General features: G+C 44.3%; 1 protein-coding gene across 6 annotated transcripts in view; it reads right to left on the reverse strand.

Annotated features, from left to right (window-relative positions):
* Positions 1-1,431: 1,431 nt before the first annotated feature.
* Positions 1,432-20,103, reverse strand: part of RHOBTB1 (Rho related BTB domain containing 1) — a 106,616-nt gene continuing 87,944 nt past the window's right edge. For all 6 annotated transcript variants that reach the window (XM_029060441.2, XM_029060439.2, XM_029060440.2 and 3 more), the window contains 4 exons: positions 14,589-14,739; positions 9,733-9,821; positions 5,320-5,425; positions 1,432-3,584 (listed from right to left, as the gene is read on the reverse strand). In XM_029060441.2, the coding sequence (XP_028916274.1) occupies positions 3,415-3,584; positions 5,320-5,425; positions 9,733-9,821; positions 14,589-14,739 (516 nt within the window). In that variant the 3' untranslated portion in view covers positions 1,432-3,414. The remainder of the gene's footprint in view (positions 3,585-5,319; positions 5,426-9,732; positions 9,822-14,588; positions 14,740-20,103) is intronic.

Raw genomic sequence — 20,103 nt, forward strand, 5'->3', positions numbered from 1 at the left:
GGGAGAATACAATTAGGAGACTTGATCCCTGCCCATAACGAGCTTACAGTGTAGAGGACTGTTTAACTCCCTTTATGCTACTAGAGGTTAGAGGTCACAAGGGGCCCTGAAGCCGGTGCCAGAATATTATTCTGAATCACCAAGAAGCTGTCTAAATCTAAAAGAGTCACACTGGAAGCCCTTAGGTGAGTTAGTCAGGGCTGCACAAATCATTTCCCATCACTCAGTACAGTACTCTGCACATATTAACGCTCAATAAATATGACCGAATGAATGATAGTAAATTTCTACCAAGAGACAGGATTGGGGACCAGCACCCCACTGACAAGGGATAATGGCACTGGAGAATCTTAATCCTCACCCAGGGAGAAGGGTATAGCATTGCAGTGTGGTTCAGTGGAAAGAGCCTGGGCTTCGGAGTCAGAGGGCATGAGTTCGACTCCCGGATCTGCCACTTGTCAGCTGTGTGACTGTGGGCGTCACTTAACTTCTCTGTGCCTCAGTTACCTCATCTGTAAAATGGGGATTAACTGTGAGCCTCATGTGGGACAACCTGATGACCCTGTATCTCCCCCGGCGCTTAGAACAGTGCTCGGCACATAGTAAGTGCTTAACAAATACCAACATTATTATGTCACAGTTTTACTAAACACAAACTTCTTCTGATGCTTTTCTTGTGTGCATTATCCACCTCCCACAAGCCGTCCTGGATCAATTTTTTTTTTTTTTAAATGGCATCTAAGTGCCCGGCCCTATACTAGATATAATTCCTGTTGGACACTGTCCATGTTCCACATGGAGCTCACAGGTTGAACCCCCAGTTTACAGATGAGGTATTTGAGGCACAGAAATTAAAGGACACATAGGAGACAAGTGGCAGAGCCAAGATTAGAAGCCAGGTCCTTCTGAGTCCCAGCAAAACAGGCTGGACACAGTTACCGTCCCACATAAGGCTCATAGTCAATCCCCATTTTACAGATGAGGTTACCGAGGCCTGAGGTCACATAGCAGACAAGTGGTGGAGTCAGGATTAGAACCCAGAGAGCTTACTGTGTGTGGAGCACTGTACTAAGTGCTTGGGAGAGTACAATCCAAAAGAGTCGGTAGACATGACCGCTGTCCTTTTCTGCCTGATAGCGTTGATTGAAGAAGCAAACTGGATCCAGATGGCTCCGTCTCCGCTTGCCATAACATCTTATAGAAAATCAACAACATGAAAACAGCAGCAAAGCTAGTTGGGAGAATCCCATCCCAGTGCCGTCTTTTTCTGCCAGAGTGATTTAACTGTCAGAGCAGTCTTGCGATCAGAGCATGAGCTGGTACGACCTGAGACCACTTGGCCCGAAATCAGCTGTTACAGCCAAGGCAAAAACCACTATCAGAGGTGGTGTTAGGAAAATGGTTTTAAAGCAAGCCCGAAGTCGAGACATGTTATAGTTAAACAGTTTTATTGGCTTTCTGTGAAATAAAAAACATAAAATAAACCACCTAGATTAAAGGCCATAGACAGCATTAACCAAATGAACCAGCCACTTGGTTATAGTAGCTGAAAACAAATACAAGTGGATATTATTGCATATACCCCAGGTTCTTTTATATATCCATTACATTTTGGCAAGATTACAATCAAACAGCTTTGGTTGTACAAAACCTACTAGCACTACTCGTTGAAAACATGATCAGCTAATATTTTATGATTGGATAGTTGTGAATTCTTTCCTAGCTTTGTCATTTCTTCTCTCCCTTTCCCACTTTTATTCCCCATCTATGATTGATGACACTACTGACGGAGAATTAACACGGATACCCCTGCAAGTCATCGTTCTTTTATAGCCCTCCTTTATCATAGAATGGGAAGAAATACTGTGGGCGCTGGAGTGTGCTCGCTGGATCCCTTCCCTGGTCCCTCAGGAAGGGGCGATCCTCGTTGCTCTAAGGCCGAGTAGCTCCTGCCACCATGCCTGCCGCCATCTACGACTCTGAGATCAAGACCACCTGGAAGCCTCTTGTGCACCTAGGGACCGGGTCTGATCGTGTCATGTCCGACCACAGGGTGAAAGGAGGAGAGACATCAAGACCTTGGTGGGTCCCAAGCTAAAACCAGGAACCGGAGCCCACTCACACCCGACACCTTTGTCTCGGTTTCTTCCTCTGGACGCCGCCAAGCTGACCCTCCGTGAACAGGAGGGCAGACCCTCCCACCAGCCCGTCGTCCGAATGTAATCGATGAAAATTCAGCCGGGCACCAGGCCCGCGGCGATGAACCAAACACCACCGAGCATGGCGAGGGCTCCGCATCTCACGGCCTCCAGCTCTGACGCTTTCACGGCCTCCGCCTGCTTTCGGAGAAAAAGTCCGAGTAATTTGCTTCACCCTCTGCTGCGGGTTGCCGAGTTCTGTCTGGGAAAAGGCCAGGGACGAGTCGGGATGAAGGAGAGGAGAGATGCAGGAGAGAATTGAGGAAGACTTGCTGGCCTGGGAGATGCACGGCGCAGGCCATAGTGGACGAATGCAGCAAAACCCTGCCCGTTCAAGTCAGTGGAAAATTTGCATGCAAATGCATGACAAGGAACAATAAGAAACCTGAACTCTCAGACAGTAACCAAATACTAACAATGGAATTGTTTTTGTTTTGTTTTTTTCCTGTATTCAGGTCCATCACTGAGTTGCCCTGATAATGCTGGGAGTTAATAAGCCCTTCTAATGATTACAAAGATTACCCTCTAGAATCTAGACATTTTCAACAGAATATTTGGTATCACTATATTTTACATGGCACCTATAACCATATAATTACAAGCACTTACATGGCAAATATTGGAAATACACGTTCTTGTAGTTGACTTGGTAATTATACCAGTGTTATTCAAAAGAACAAAGATTAAACACTCTCTAACTTGCAGTTTGGGTGATTTCATTACAACTCTTCAGAACACAGAAACAACCATCTAATTAGGTAATGACGTCTCAGTATTTATGCATGGATGTGGGCAGATAGTAACAGTTTAATTACAGGGCTACTCATGGTTAATTTGTGGCCTGTAAAATAAAGTAATACATAGTATTTTCATTTCAACAAAATTCACAAAACGATATAAAAATATTTTCCAATTTGGAATCTGAAACACGAATACTGGATTTTTTTGTATAAAAAGAAAGGTAATAATGGACTAAGTTTATTAAGCTTCCTAACCAAAAATATACATATTACAAGTACTTTAAGGAATGCAGCAAGCATCAGCTTTACTTTTCCAGGCTCATCTGAGGTGAGCTTGTGCTTTGATCCTAACAGAGATAAATGCACACGTGAGGAGGGAAAAACCAGTGCCTGAAACCTGAACTACATCTTCTCCCTAGCAACCCGACTAGTCTTACAGTAGGGGTTTCAGGTTGGTGCACGTTTTGACTCTCGTCTCAGGCAACTGCTGCAGAAGAATTCCAGAAGCACCACTTCCGCCGCGAATGATGTTTATTCAGTGCAAGGTCTTCTTTTTCTCGCTCCTTCTTCACCCTCTGGTAGTGATCTTCTTCCTTTAAGTACCACACGGGGGGCCAACGGTGCCTCTCAAAATATTCCTGATTGTCTGAGAAGGAAAAAAAAAAGAACGGGTATGAAGAGAAGAGGTAGAATTTACCCTATGTAAATTACCCAACATGGCGCCTTCTACGGAGCCCTGCTAAAATCTCATCTTTTCCAAGAGGCATTAGCTGCCTAACTTCCCTTCCTTCTCCCTGATGATGCTGCCCCTTAGCACTCATGAATTTATCTGATGGTTTATTCATTTGTGTCTATTAGTGACACCTATGCTCTCACTCCCATGGCCTAAGGGAAAGAACCTGGGACTGGGAGTCACAGGCCCTGGGTTCTAATCCTAGCTTCATCTTGAAAAGTCGTGTCACTTCTCTGTCCTTCAGTTACCTCATCTGTAAAATGGGAATTAAGACTTCGAGCCCCATGTACCACATGGACTATATCTACCTTGTATCTACCCCACTGCTTAGTTTGGTGCCTGGCACATATTAAGAACTTAAATGTCATTTAAAAAAAACATTACATCAAAGAAAAAAGAATACTTGCCAGTTTAGGTTAACTGTTTCTCCCTTTCAGACTATATACTGCTTGGGGTCAAAGACTGTATCTTTTCATATTTTTTTTTTAGGAGGGGAGAAGAGGAAATGACGGGTTAGGCACTGCAGGCCTCTTGGAGGAAATGTGCCTTCAAGGTGGCTTTGAAGGTGGGGAGAGTAACTGTCTTCCTGATATTATAATAATAATTATGTTATTTGTTAAGTACTTACTATGTACCAGGCACTATACTAAGCGCTGGGGTGGATACAAACAATTCAAGTCGGACACAGTCCCTGTTTTGCAGAGGGCTCACGGTCTTACTTCCCGGTTTACAGATGAGGTAACGGAGGCACAGAGAAGTGACTTGCCCAAGGTCACACAGCAGACAAGTGGTGGAGGTGGGATTAGAGCCCATGACCTTCTGATGCCCAGGCTTGTGCCCTATCCACTATACTATGCTATATGAAGAGGGCGGGCCATCCAGTCCAGAGGCAGGACCTGGACGAGAAGTCGGTGGTGAGACAGATGAGGTCGAGATACAGTTGGTGCTAGAATCTACCAGTATTCTGTCATGGGCCCGCACACTTTGCTCCTCTATCTATACTTCCTTTAGGGGCAAGGGTGGGCAAGGAGCACAGTCAAAGGGATGGACAAAGTTAATAATGATAATATTGGTATTTGTTAAGCACTTATTATGTGCCAAGCACTGTTCTAAGCGCTGGGGTAGATACAGGGTAATCAGGTTGTTCATTCATTCAATAGTATTTATTGAGCACTTACTATGTGCAGAGCACTGTACTAAGCGCTTGGGATGAACAAGTCGGCAACAGATAGAGACAGTCCCTGCCGTTTGACGGGCTTACAGTCTAATCCGGGGAGACGGACAGACAAGAACAATGGCAATAAATAGAGTAAAGGGGAAGAACATCTCGTAAAAAAAAAACCAGGTTGTCCCACGTGAAGCTTACAGTCTTAATCCCCATTTTACAAATGAGGTAACTGAGGCACCAAGAAATTGTGACCTGCCCAAAGTCACACAGCTGACAGGTGGTGGAGTGGGGATTAGAACCTATGGCCTCTGACTCCTAAGCCCGTGCTCTTTCCACTGAACCACGAGGTCAGAGCTGCGTTGCTTGCCTCATCTTTCGGGACCCGGGCACATAACACATATGGCAGCCCCCTGCTCTCAGCTACTGCTGCAGTGTCACTCAGGCCCACCAGTGCCCGGGGTCCTACGAGCTTGGCCTTACCTGTAGATTTAGCTTTGATTTCCTTGCGGAACTTGGAACAAACGCTGTTGTAGTTGGTGCAGATGTAGTGTAGACACCAAGCTGCCAACTGATGGGCATTGTGAAACTGTAAGGAAAAAAAGAAAAAATGAAAAATCCCAGTCAGGTTTTAGCCAGGGGCTTCCCCCCAAAAGGAGAACTTCACTCAGAGAAAAGCCTTCCTTCACCCGTAGCTAATTTCGGTCTCTCCTCATGAGCCCCGGGATTAGGATTGGGGAAGATTCTAGACTGAGACACCAGAGCAGGACGTGCCTGCTCAGAGGGCCATCTTGGCCACAGCTAAGGGCTCAAAAACAACAAGGAGATGAGAACAGATGCTTCTAACGGGGCTGGCGCCAGCTTTAGTCACAGTCAGCCTCTGGAAACCACCTCTTGAAGCCACCACGGAATTTAGAATAAGTGCCAGTCTCTAAGGAACACTCAGGTGTGAACCCTGAGTTGGGTTTAGTTGCTTGGGTAGAGCTGTATGAAGAAATTTGTGCTTAATAATAACAATAAAATACATAACTATGGCATTTGTTAAGTGCTCACTATGCATCGAATAATAACAACAATAATGTTGGTATTTGTTAAGCGCTTACTATGTGCCAACCACTGTTCTAAGTGCTGGGGTAGATACTACAAGCTAATCAAGTTGTCCCACGTAGGGCTCACAGTCTTCATCCCCATTTGTCAGATGAGGTAACTGAGGCAACAGAGAAGTTAAGTGACTTGCCCAAGATCACACAGCTGATGAGCGGCGGAGCCGGGATTAGAACCCATGACCTCTGACTCCCAAGCCCATGATCTTTCCACTAAGCCATGCTGCTTCTCTAAATAAAATAGTTATAGCGCTTTATTGCCAAAGTGCTCTTACATTAATTAGTTCATTTCCAGCCCTCACAACAACCCTGTGAGGTAGGGGAACTAAGGCAGGTATTATTACTCCCATTTTACAGATGGAGAAATTGAGGTACAGGGAAGTGAAGTGACTCGCCCATGGTCACACGGCAGATTAGCGGGATGGGTGGGACTCGAACCCAGGTCCTCTGGCTTCCAGACTGGCGCCCTACTGCTTTGCCACGCCTTTCTCCCTAGTGTTCTAAGTGCTAAGGTACATACAAGTTACTCAGGTCAGACAGTATCTATATCAAGTGGGGCTCACAGTCTAAGTATGAGGGAGATCAGGTATTTAATCCCTATTTCACAGATGGGGAAACTGAGGCACAGAGAAGTTAGGCGACTTGTTCAAGGACACACAGCTGGCACATGGTGGAGCTAGGATTAGAACCCAGGTCCTCTGACTCCCAGGCCCATGCTTTTTTCCACTAGATGATGCTGCTCCTCTTGTACAGCATTTGTGTGATTGAAAGCTGCCCAATATTACAGGAGAAGAAGAATAACCTCTTAGATGGTAATAAAAAGGAAGAGTTGTCAGGAACTCGACTGGTTTCTAAAAAAGCTCTTTAAAAATAACCCATAATTCTACTGCATCCAATGTCACCGTGTGTTCAGATTTCCCAACAGTTCTGCATGAAAATTAAGTAGAGAAATATAAGTGTTGTCCTTGAATAGTTACTGTCAAAGTTTGTACAAAGTAGTAGGGCAAGGAGGAGGGAGGGCATGGGGGGGTGAGGAGGGAGGGCAAGGAGAAGGGCAGGTGGGGCAATTTGGGGTTTTCCCCCAGCAAATACCCCAAAACATAGAAGCTGACACAAGTTTTCCAGTCTGCCCACCCACAAGAGTCCAGAGGGAAACACCATTTTATTGCTTTCTTGGCAAAGACCACTATTCATCCTCAGCTACTGGCCACAGGGAAGGCTGAACTAACACTGGTGACATTGTCCTTCTCAGACGGGCACTGGAATCTGAAGCTTCAGATGCCGCCCTTCTGCCACCCACGGAAAAGCTTTTATTTTCCTTCTTCCACTTCAGACCAAGCCCTTCTCCGTCTCACGCTCGAAGCAGCTTCTAATTGTACAGCTGTCAAAATGGTCTTTGCTTTCTCCTCCAGGACCTAGCCATCACTGCCTCTCTGTGAGAGGAGGCACCCTTCAATCACTAGTATTTATTGAGCACTTACTGTGTCCAGGCACTGTATTAAGTGCTTGGGGGAGTACAATATAACAGACACATTCCCTGCGCTCAACCAGCATCACTGATTTTAACAGGGAGGTAAAGACTCCTAGTCACATGGCAAACCACACCTCTGGGTCAGGCAGAGAACAGAGAAAGCAAAAACTCCCCACAGGGCCCCTTACCTAGACTGTAAGTTTTGTCCTCTAGACTGTAAGCTCTTTAAGGGCAGAGAATGTGTCTGTTTCTTGTTGCATTACAATCTTCCAAGCGCTTAGTACAGTGCACTGCGCACAGTTAGTGTTCAATAAATAAGATTGAATGAATGAACTAGAAAATGAGATGGCAGGTTTTGTGCCGCGAGTTTCCTTAGGGGAGAGGCTCCCCATGGAGGCAGGCCTTTGTCTCTCAGTGGTCTAGGGAGTCTGGGGCAGATCATCGATGGGAAGTGGGACAAGTGAAACATGGCTTCTATTCTGTTGGGTAAATTCAAAGTTGTTAGGAAATTTCCCTACAGATTCCCCACCACCCCAAGTAGAAATTCTTCATCAAGATCTTCCATTTCCCCAAACTGTACTTGCTCCTTAATTCATCCTCCCTCCCACCCCCACAGCACATTACATACATATATATAGCTATATGTCTATATATATATGTCAATAATTTATTTATATTAACATCTGTCTCTCCCTCTAAAATGAGCTCGCTATGGGCAGGAATGTGTTTTTTGTTTTATTGTACTCATTCATTCAATCTTATTTACTGAGCGCTTACTGTGTGTAAGCCCAGTGTGGGCAGGGACTGTCAGCAATACAGAGAGACAATCCCTGCCCACACTGGGTTTACAGTCTTGAAGAGGGGAGACAGTCATCAAAACAAGTAAACAGGCATCAATACAAATAAATAGAATTATAGATACACATATACATAAGTGATGTGGGGCTGCGGGGGAAGCAAAGGGAGCAAGTCAAGGAGATGCAGAACAGAAGAGGCACTGAGGAAAGGTGGGGCTTAGGCTGTACCCTTCTAAGGGCTTTGTATAATGCTTTGCACATAGTAAGCACTCAATAAATGATTGAATGAATGAATGAAAAGCTGCACAGCTCCCCTGCACTCTCAAGGGCTCCAGAGAGCAGGGGGTCAGTCCTGGGCAGGGCAGCTCCATTTTCAGCAGAACTCTCTCCGTACACCTTAACCCAAGCGCGTGTACCTGCGAATCACCTACGAATTATTAAATGATACTGTGGAAACCAGCAACTCTGTGAGCAAGAATTAGGCTGACTGTATGGATACCCACAACTTCTTCTATTTGAGCATTTCAGCACCACAGGGTGAATATCCCAGGTGGAGAGAAATAAATCCCAGGGGGAAATAAATCTCCCACTATCACACGTTTTCCGCCCAGGGGGCTTAACTTGGGGGAGTCAGAAAGACCTGGGTTCTAATGCCAGCTCTGCCACTTGTCTGCTGTGTGACCTGGGGCAAGTTATCCCAGCTCGGCCACTTGTCAGCTGTGTGACTGTGGGCAAGTCACTTAACTTCTCTGCGCCTCAGTTACCTCATCTGTAAAATGGGGATTAAGACTGTGAGCCCCACGTGGGACCACTTGATTCCCCTGTGTCTACCCCAGCACTTAGAACAGTGCTCTGCACATAGTAAGCGCTTAACAAATACCAACATTATTAACATTATTAAGTTATTTCACTTCCCTGCACCTCCCTTACCTCATCTATAAAATGGGGATTAAGACTATAAGGTCCAGGTGGCACATGGACTTTGTTCAACCTGATCAGCTTGTAGCTACACCAGCAGTTAGTACAGTGCCCGGTACATTGTAGTTGCTTAACAACCATAAAAAACCAAAATAAAACAAAACAAAAAAAACCACAGGTGTGGAGAAGGGAGAGCAAGTAGTAGGTGGAAGAGGGCAACTGGAAAGACCTTGCGGCTTTGTCTCATGAAACCCAGCTAAGTACAGAACCTGAAACGCTCTGATCTCTTTGGCAGACCCAGTAGGCTGTTGGGGAAAAAATTTAACTGATGCAAGAGCAGATGGCTTTTACAACACTGAAACTTGTTGTGTGACCTTGGGCAAGTCACTTAACCTCTCTAGGCCTCAGTTACCTCAACTGTAAAATGGGGATTAAGACTGTGAGCCCCATTTGGGACGGGGCCTGTGTCCAACCTGATTAAACTGTATCTATCCCAGCGATTAGTACAATGCTTGGCACACAGTAAGTACTTAGCAAATATTATTATAATAATAATAAATATCATTTTCAAAAAAGTTAAAAGATGAAAAACAAGATAGCTGCAAACCTGGGCTAATTCCAAGTAAGAGAGCACTTCCCCATCTATGCCAATTCCACTCACTGATGCTTTGGTCAGCTCCTGCACAGTGTGCTGTTCTGTTGAAGTAGAAAGAAAAAATTCAGTTAAAACTTGGGTGCAGTCAATCAATGGTATTAAATGAGAGATTTCTGAATACAGAGTACTGTACTAAGTCCTTGGGAGACTAAAATACAACAGAGTTGGTAGACACATTTCCTGCCCACAATAAGCTTATAGTCTAGAGGGGGAAACAGATATGGATATAAATAATTTATAGTATATCATTTATGTACATAAGTGCTGAGGGACTAGGGTGATGCCAGGTCACTGGGCATCTCAGGAAATCTGGAGCTGACATCCCCCCTGCCCCATCTAGGCTTTGAGACAAGTGGTATATGTTCCTTTTCCCTCTCCCCAATTGCCGCTCAGTCGAGGAAATAAAACAGCATGGCCTAGTGGATAAATAATAATAACAATAGTAATACTTATGATAGTATTTGTTAAGTGCTTACTATGTGCCAAGCACTGTTCTTAGCACTGGGGTAGACACAAGTTTATGAGGTTGTCCCATGTGGTGCTCAAAGTCTTAATCCCCATTTTATAGATGAGGTAACTGAGGCACAGAGAAGCGAAGTGACTTGCCCAAAGTCACACAGCTGCCAAGTGGCGGAACCGGGATTAGAACCCACAACCTCTGACTCCCAAGCTCATTCTCCTTCCACTAAGCCTTGTTGCTTCTCACAAGGCTGGGTCAGAAAGACCTGGCTCTAATCCCGACTCTGCCACGTATCTGCTGTGTGACTTGGGCAAGCCACTTCACTTCGCTGTGCCGCAGTGACTTCATCTGTAAAATGGGGATTAAGATTGTGAGCCGCATATGGGACAGGGACTGCGTCCACTCTGAAAACCTTCTATCCCTTAACAAATGTTAACAAAGTGCTTATCAAATATCATTATTAAATAGGTCTAGAAATAAACCGTGGCAGATGTTTCTAGTGGTTCTTTAGGTGGCACAGAAAAGTATGAAGTGTCAAGACAAGCCCATGGCACCCGTGTTCTGTCAGGACTTTTAGATTTATGGTCTTTGCTGTGTAAGTCTTGTGCCTTCTGCACACAGATGGCTCAGAATGAGCCCGAATCTGCCATCTACAATAGAAACTACCGACAAAAATTTGCCTCCTATTACCATTCATCATCCCAGGAACGATATAGGAATGTAATAAATACGCTTGGTAAATAAAGCAAGCCTATATCTGCCCCAAGTATTGCAAACACTGGTTAAACAAATATCGATCCTCTTGCACTGGAGAAATGAAAGATGAAAGCGAGCTCTAGACGAGCACCCAATTTCACATTACAGCTAAAGCTTGGTCATGGACACCTCAGATATTTCAAATGGAATTTTGGCCTTGGGAAGTTGCACTCTTGATTCTTGCTCTTCCTCCCTGTCTTCCATCACTCTCTTGGAGTGCTCTCATCCATTCCCATGGCTTCAATTTACCTCCTCAAGGCAGATGACTCCCAAATCTTTCCTCCTGTGCAATCTTTCATTGCTTTCTTCCTACAGGACATGACAGTCATGCTTCCAGAACCTCTACCTCAATATGTCTAAAACTGAGCTCATCTTCCCTCTAAAATCCTCGCCTCCTAACTTTCCCATCACAGCTGATACCCACACTAAGCCCCAGCATCTCTCAGAGCCATAACTGTGGCATTACCTTGACTTGGCACTCTTTCAGGCAATCATCAAATCCTGTCATCTCGACCTTCCCAACACCTCCATAATCTGCCTCTTCTCCATTTCAACTGCTACCACGCCGGTCCAATGTCACACTCTGCCTTGTCGACTGCACCGGCCTCCTCACAATCTCCCTGCCTCCATCCTCTCCTGTCCATACTTCACTCTGCTGGCCGGATCATTTTTCTAAAACTCCCTTCCCCTCCCCTCAGCACTGTACTCGTCCGCTCAACTGTATGTATTTTCATTACCCTATTTATTTTGTTAATGAGATGTACATCACCTTGATTCTATTTATTTGCTATTGTTTTAATGAGATGTCCATCCCCTTGGACTCTATTTATGGCTATTGTTTTTGTCTGTCCGTCTCCCCCGATTAGACTGTAAGCCCGTCAAAGGGCAGGGACTGCCTCTCTCTGTTACAGATTTGTACATTCCAAGTGCTTAGTTCAGTGCTCTGCACATAGTAAGCGCTCAATAAATACTATTGAATGAATGAATAAAACATCATTCTGTACATGTCTCCTGTCCCTCCTAAGACTCCAAAGATTGCCTCCTGTCCTCAATTTCTAACCATTAGCTTTAAGGTATTCAATTAGTTTTCTTCCTTTTACCTACACACTCTTTTACTCTCATTCCACCCCAACGCACACTTTTCATTTTTCTCAAGCTTACACACACTCTCTCACTCTCGTCTCCTATTGCTGACCGCCCGCTCACACCTTCCTTTTCCAAAGGTGCTTTGTCAATGGAGTTTGTTGAGTGCCTATTGTGCGCCAGGTGCTGTTCTAAGCGCTGGGGTTAGTTATAAACGAATGAGGTTGGACACAGTCCATGTCCCACATGGGACTCACAGTCTTAATCTCCATTTTACAGATGAGGTAACTGAGGCACAGGGAATGGAAGTGACTTGCCGAAGGTCACCTAGCAGACAAGTGGCTGCACTGGGATTTAGAACCCAAGTCCCATGCCTGTGCTTTTTTCTACTAGGCCATGCTGCTTCTCCCTTCTTCCTGGAGTTCCCTCCCACATTTAACAGACCACTGTTCTCCAAAGCTCTTCTGAAATAGCATCCCCTCCAGGACGCCTTCCCTGACTGATTTCATATCTCCCACTTTATATCCCCTAACTACCTTTTCAGCACTTCTGTGCCACATAAGAACTTAAATCCTCAAAGACCCCTGTAATAATAATAATAATAATGTTGGTATTTGTTAAGCGCTTACTATGTGCAGAGCACTGTTCTAAGCGCTGGGGTAGACATGGGGAATCAGGTTGTCCCACATGGGGCTCACAGTCTTAATCCCCATTTTACAGATGAGGTAACTGAGGCACAGAGAAGTTAAGTGACTTGCCCACAGTCACACAGCTGACAAGTGGCAGAGCCAGCATTTGAACCCATGACCTCTGACTCCAAAGCCCATGCTCTTTCCACTGAGCCACGCTGCTTCCCTGTGGCACTTATGGATATAATTATATATTCTATCACTTCCTCCTACTGGTAATTTACTTTACTATCTGCTTTCTCTGCTAAATTGTAAGCTCCATGAGGGAAGGGGACATCTTGTGTTCTTCCAAGAGTACACTGAATACAGTGCTGGACACACAGCAGGTAAGGTCATCTTGTGTTCTTCCAAGAGTACACTGAATACAGTGCTGGACACATAGCAGGTACTTAATGAATTGACCAACTAACTGAAAAGAGCAAAGGGAAAAATTTGGGAAAAGCAGGGCAACATAAAAAGAAATAAAACTGCCCCCTTTAAACTTATCTTATCCCTCCCCCGGACTTCACATCTACAGCAGTGAGGCATATATGGTGGGAGAGCATTCTTGCCTGATTGCAAAATTCTCTCAGAACTTTCTCAGCAACAGGAACAAATATAGCATTTGCACTTCACATCCCCTAGGCTGTCCAGGGAGACCAACTAAGGAGTCTTGGAGGGACAGAGGATTGTAATATTAGCTAAGCTCATGAGCCCCACAGTTTCAAGTCTTTTACAGCAGCTCAGCTGAGAATCTCATTCTGAGAGTATGCAGAAAGGATTGATGCGATCAGTCATGCAGTCAGATGAGGCTAAAATTACAGCATTAGCACTTTCCTGTAGCCTTTTTTTTAAAAAAAACTAAATAGAATTTCACAATGGTAAGGTCAATCTCTTGGTAAAATGTGTATCCTCCAAGTAGATTAACAGGGAATTAGTGCATTAAGCACATCTCTGGGTGGCTTGCTGAAATTCTGGGATGTGCATTCCACCAAGGACCGTGTTAAACCACTGAGTCTAAAAACGGAAGAGCAAGCAAGCTTCCCGGACTTGGAAAGGCTGTCTTGGTCACATTTGCCCTCCCACTTGGCACCCTTGGATTGGCACCCTTAATTCACCCTTCCCTCAGCTCCACAGCACTTTTATACATACCCATAATTTATTTATTTCCATTACTGTCTGTTTCCTCCTCTAAATTGAAAGCTTGTTGTGGGCAGGGACCGTATTTGCCAGCTAGCTTGTTGTGGGCAGGTAATGTATCTGTTTATTGTTATAGTATATGCTCACAAGTGCTTAGTACAGTGCTTTGCATACATTGGGGAAGCAGCGTGGCTCAGTGGAAAGAGCATGGGCTTTGGAGTCAGAGGTCATGGGTTCGAATCCCAGCTCGGCCACTTGTCAGCTGTGTGACTTTGGGCAAGTCACTTAACTTCTCGGTGCCTCAGTTACCTCATCTGTAAAATGGGGATGAAGACTGTGAGCCCCACGTGGGACAACTTGATTCCCCTGTGTCTACCCCAGCGCTTAGAACAGTGCTTGGCACATAGTAAGCGCTTAACAAATACCAACATTATTATAAGTGCTTGAAAAATTCCAACTGAATGAACTCCATTACAATGTACTCCAAGCCGTTAGAACAGTGCTCTACAAACAGTAAGTGCTCAAGAAATATAATTGACTAAAATACGATTGATTGGTTAGGCAAGTCTGTTCTCATAAGAGAAAGAAACTACATTTTTGTGTTGCCAAGTTCAGGGGTCAAATAATTTTTTGCACTTAACCACTGTAATAAACTCTGCAGCAGAGGAGGTGACAAAGCCACACATGCCAGACGCTCTTACCTGCCAGAGCTACCAAATGGGGAAGGCAGAATCGGTTTGCTAAAGCAATCAACTCAAGCATGTCCAGGTCCAAGTTGGATGACAGTTGTTTGGTGTAGAGGTAATCCAGAACAGCCTGCATTGACATCTTATTAATGTTGGGGAGGACCACCTGAAAAGAAATTTTCAAAACTGAGCAGAGACACAGAGGTGAGGGATGGTCCAACCTCAGTGGCCCCTGCCTCCGGATGTCCTGCCCATATGGTACAATCCTGGCCAAACTCAAGGAGCTGAGGTTGCCCGTCTGGTCGCAGAAAAGGCGATGAGGTAGCTTCGTTGGGTCTTGGTGGGGAGAACGCCCTTCCTCCACCTACTGCCCCTGTTGGGGAGAAAATCACTCTTGGGAAGGTGGTGCTTTCTGTGGGCACCGAAACTGCAATTCCATTTTCCGTCTAGAGCAGAATCATCAGGAAGAAAACCTTGCTGCCCCTACCCATGGCCATCACCGCTGTTCCAGCCAGCCCCCTAGGTCCCTTTAAAAGGAAATGTAATAATAATAACAACAACAATTCTGCATTTGGTAAGCGCTTACTATGTGCCTGGAGCTATACTCAGCGCTGGGAGAGTTAAGAGATGATCATTCATTCATTCATTCATTCAATCATATTTATTGAGTGCTTACTGTGTGCAGAGCACTGTATTAAGCACTTGGAACATACAGTTCAATGATTGGGTTTGGACACAGCCCCTGTTCCATATAGGGCTCACAGTCTTAATCCACAATTTTACAGAAGAGGAATCTGGGGCATAGAGAAGCTATGATTTGCCCTGGATCACAAAGCAGACAAGTGGCGGAGACTGGATTAGAACCCAGGTCCTCTGACTCCTAAGTCCATGCTCTTTCCACTAGGCCATGCTGCTTCTCCAACCTCCAAATATTCCAACCTGCCCTGTAGTACACTCCTCTAGGGAGCACAAAGCCTCCTGCTTACACCATGTATCTGCACAACTTTCAGGTCTCCCCACCATGGGTGACAGAACCAGGTTCCTATCTCTGGGTATGTTTCTTTTCTTGTAAAGAGGGACCCAGAATCCTAGACATCTTAAAAGAACAACAACAAAAAACCCCCACCAGTTTTTGTTTGTGGAAAATGAAATTGAATAGTGGTTTCCCTTCCCAACTCTAATTTTAAATTATTTTTAGGTGACTTTCTGATCCATCAATTTTCACAGTAATACCAGAGAAAGTTTATTTTGTAGTTGGCTGAATTAAAATTCATTACGTCAATAAAATGGAAGATTAGGACACCAATTCAATGAAGAATCTACATACATTATTAAGAACTGGATCAAAATAGGGATAATGGCATTAATTTTTAAGTCTCTCAGCCTCCAATTCATACAAAAGCACATACAAGTTTCCATGGTGTGGGTAGACAAGTTGTTACCCTTGGGCATCGGTGAAAATTATAAACTATTTATTTATATTTATGTCTGTCTCCCCTTCTAGACGGGTTGCTCTTTATGGGCAGGGATCAAGTCTGCCAACTCTGCTGTATTCCCCCAAGCACTCAGTATAGGGTTCTACACAAAGTAGGGCACTGTGGTCCAGTGGAAAGAGCACAGGTCTGGGACACAGAAGACCTGGGTTCTAATCCTACCTCCACTCGTCTGCTCGTGACTTTAGGCAAATTACTTTGGTTAAGTTTCCTCATCTGTATGATGGGGATTCAAAAACTCTTCTCCCTCCTACATAATAACAGAAATAATAATAATGTCATTTGTTAAGTGCCCCCTATGTGCCAGGCCCTGTACTAAGTACTAGGGTAGATACAGTAACTGGGTTGCACACAGTCCCTGTCCCATGTTGGACTCACAGTCTTAATCCCCATTTTATGGATGAGGTAACTGAGGCACAGAGAAGTGAAGTGACTTGCCCAAGGTCACACAGCAGACAAGTGGTGGAGTCGGGATTAGACGCCAGGTCCTTCTGACTCTCAGGACTGTGCTCTATTCACTAGACCATGCTGCTTCTTCTGGGCCTGAGTCCCATGTGAGACCTGATTATCTTAGGTGTACCAGAACACTTAGCACAGTGCTTGGCACACAGTACACTCGATACAAACCACAATTATTATATTATATAAAGCCAATACCAGGGCGAAAAGCATCACAACTCCTCGTGGATTTTGTTGATTTACATTCATGAGAGAGCAACTTACTGGCCTGATGATTTTCCAGTCTTAGCAAAGAAGTTGCCCTGATATTCACGCAACACTTTGGGAAAGCAGCAGACAACTGATCACTGGAACAACAGTTTTCTCGATATTTCTCAATCAATGGTATTTACTGGGCACTTACTTTGTAGAGCACTGTCCTAAGCGGTCACAGAGTACAATATGACAGATTTGGTATACACGATCCCCGGCCACAAGGAGCTTAGGGTCTATAGGGGAACTGAAATTAAACGAACACAATGCTCACAATGCTCAGTGTGGAGAACTGAACTGTAATCAGTTTTGGCCGATCCTGAGAGCAGCAATCCGCATTCTGTTCAATTAGGGATTTGGCTAATAGGCTTGCTATTGATTCAGGTCACTTCACCGGCAAGGCAGCCATAAAACAAAGTAAACCATTGGGAAGAATTTTTTCCAACACATCATATCATCTTCAGACTAGGTTAATGCATTTTCTGTTATGAGTTTTTCCTGAAGTTAATAAGAGATGCTAAAATTGCATTAAATAAAACATGGTCTAGATCAAAAGAAAGGATTTTCGGCAGCATGTGATGACAGATACCAGCACGTGGCTTTACCCTGGGCTCGCACCGCACCTGATGTGTGCTGACGTCTATAGTGACCCCAGGACCTGTGGTTTGATCGTTGTTTCACACAAATGTATTATCTTTATTAAGTTACACTTTCAACCTCAATCACCATCAGCCTGCCTTTCCCTTGAAAATAGCGTTAGGTACACTTGGCAGCTACTGCAAATGAGAAATAAATTGAAGCGGCTTCAAAACGTGCACTTTCTTTCCCTGATTGATTTTTTTTAAGGTTACTGCTGGGATCCCAAACTTTATAATTAACTTTATAGCTTCCGAGCGACTCTTTTAACTTTTTTTTTCTTTTAATGAGTCCGACACTCAAAGTATGAATTAAGAGTTTTACAATTATATTCTGCTTATTGGATGGTGCGTCGAGTCGGAACAATGAACTAAACCTAACACTGGCCTGTACGGTCCTGAGGTCTGTTCTGCATTTTACATATTTCACTTTGGTAGGTTTAAAATATTAATTGCTAAGATCAGCTAAGTCTATTAAGTTTATAATTAGAGAGGGTCTCGGAGAGAATGAGAAGGTATTATGGTTCCATCGTATTGCTTACTACAATCTGGGCATGTATTTTTAATGAACCACTTGCTGAGGGCCTCTGGGGAGGAAATTATGCTTACTGCTTCATTAAAAGTAATGAGAAAAATATAAGTAAAATACAGTATCTTCTGGAATATTAAATATAAGAACCAGAGTTAAAATAACCACAACGTGCAAGTTTTCTCTTTGATGTGCAAATAACTCGTATTCAAGTGAGGGAAAGAATAGGCCTGTAATTGTCCTGCGGAAACCTAACCCAAGCCAGGAAATTCAGAGTTATAATGGGATCTGGGAAGACTGACAGATCCCAAGTGGGATCACGTCCTCGTCCCCCAAAATAGCAGCTTTACCTTTAACACACATGCCTGCTATGGAGGTGATTTCTTGGGCCCTGATAAAGAGAGTTGTTTTAGGATTAACCTTAGATGACTGGGATCTTGCTTTTTCCCAAATTGCTATGGACAAAGTTAACAGGATTTACAGAGGAGAATGATACAAGGTTCACCTACCGGTAATGAAGGCCTGTTGTTGGACCAGGGAAAACACTACTACCATGGGAATCAGGAGATCTGAGTCCTAGCCCCGGTCCTAACTAACCTGGGGGAAGACTGCCCCCGCACTCCACACCTCTGGACTGTAAACTCACTGTGGGCAGGGAACAGGTCAGAGAAGCAATATGGTCTACTGGATAGAGCACAGGCCTGAAAGTCAGAGGATCTGGGTTTTAATCCCAGGCTCTGCCAATTGTCTGCCGTGTGATCCCGGGCAAGTCATTTAACTTCTCCACACCTCATCTGTAAAATGGAGACTAAGACTGTGAGCCCCAAACTGGACATGGACTCTGTCCAATATGATTAGCCTGTACCTACCCCAGCACTTAGTACAGTGCCTGGCACATAAGCACTTAATAAATGCGATTAAAAAAAAATAACTATTGTATTGCTGTATTGTATACTCTCCCAAACGCGTAGTACACTGCTCTGCACACAATAAGCACTTAATAAATACCACTGATTGATTGCTGTACCCCTGCATTACTTGTTGCACTCCAGGTTCCAGCAAGAACATGACTGGCAGAGACAAGAGTGCAGGTGGCTCTGTCCAAGCCATTTTTCCATAATCAGTTCCTCAGTGCAGGTTTTCAGTCCTGACTTTTGGGGACTAAGGCACAAGTCTAACCCTCTTGACCAGAGGCTCTATCTTATGGGTACTGGATAACCCCACACCTTTCCTATTTAATAAGATTACCTAGAGGACCTTCACACAATAATTTCATTTTCCTTGGTTTATCATTAATAATTATGGCATTTGTTAAGTGCTTACTGTGTGTCAAGCACTGTACTAAACATTGGGGTAATTTACGAGATAATCAAGTCCCACGTGCAGCTCACAAACAATCTAGGAGGGATAATATGTCAACTGAATCCCCACTTTGCAGATGAGAGAACTGTGACACAGAGAAGTGACTTGCCCCAGGTTACCCAGTAGGTAAGTAAGTGGCAGAGTCAGAATTAGAACCCAGGTCCTCTGATTCTCAGTCCCATGCTCTTTCCACTATGCCACATAACTTCCACAGTTCTTTTCCTTCAGGAACTTACTGACCTCAGATCACCTGATTGGCCACTTAGTAAATTAGCGCTAGGATCTGCAGTTCTAGTGATTTCCAACTTCCCTGCTTGGTGGAGGCAGAGTTCTGTAAACACATACCAAAAAGTTACGTTCACTACCGAAGCAACACTTTGGATTTTGGCACTTCTACTATGAAATTTAATCTTCTTGGACAGAATGAAGAGGGATTAACTTTTGTGAAGTCAGCTCTTTTAGTGTCCTTTCATTTCTACAGTTTTGACCCCGATCATCTTCTCTTTGTTTAGTTACTGTGTCTCACTTTGAATAAAAGGCAGTTTAGTCCAGGAGGGATTGCTAAACCCAAACACCATTGGGTTGGCCCAATTAAGGGGAGATTTAAGCTTTTCATTCTCAACTCTCTTTTGCGGTACGCCAATCACAGGTCTACCAACTCCACCATAAATTCTGCACACAACCAAATATGCAATACCATCGAGTAGCATTTATTGAGCACTTACTCTGTGAGCCCTGTACTAAACTCTTAGGAGAGTATAATACAATGGAGTTGACAGACACAATCCAGCCCCGGAGAG

The sequence above is a fragment of the Ornithorhynchus anatinus genome, chromosome 3 (assembly GCF_004115215.2).
Source record: "Ornithorhynchus anatinus isolate Pmale09 chromosome 3, mOrnAna1.pri.v4, whole genome shotgun sequence".
In the NCBI taxonomy this organism is placed as follows: Eukaryota; Metazoa; Chordata; class Mammalia; order Monotremata; family Ornithorhynchidae; genus Ornithorhynchus; species Ornithorhynchus anatinus.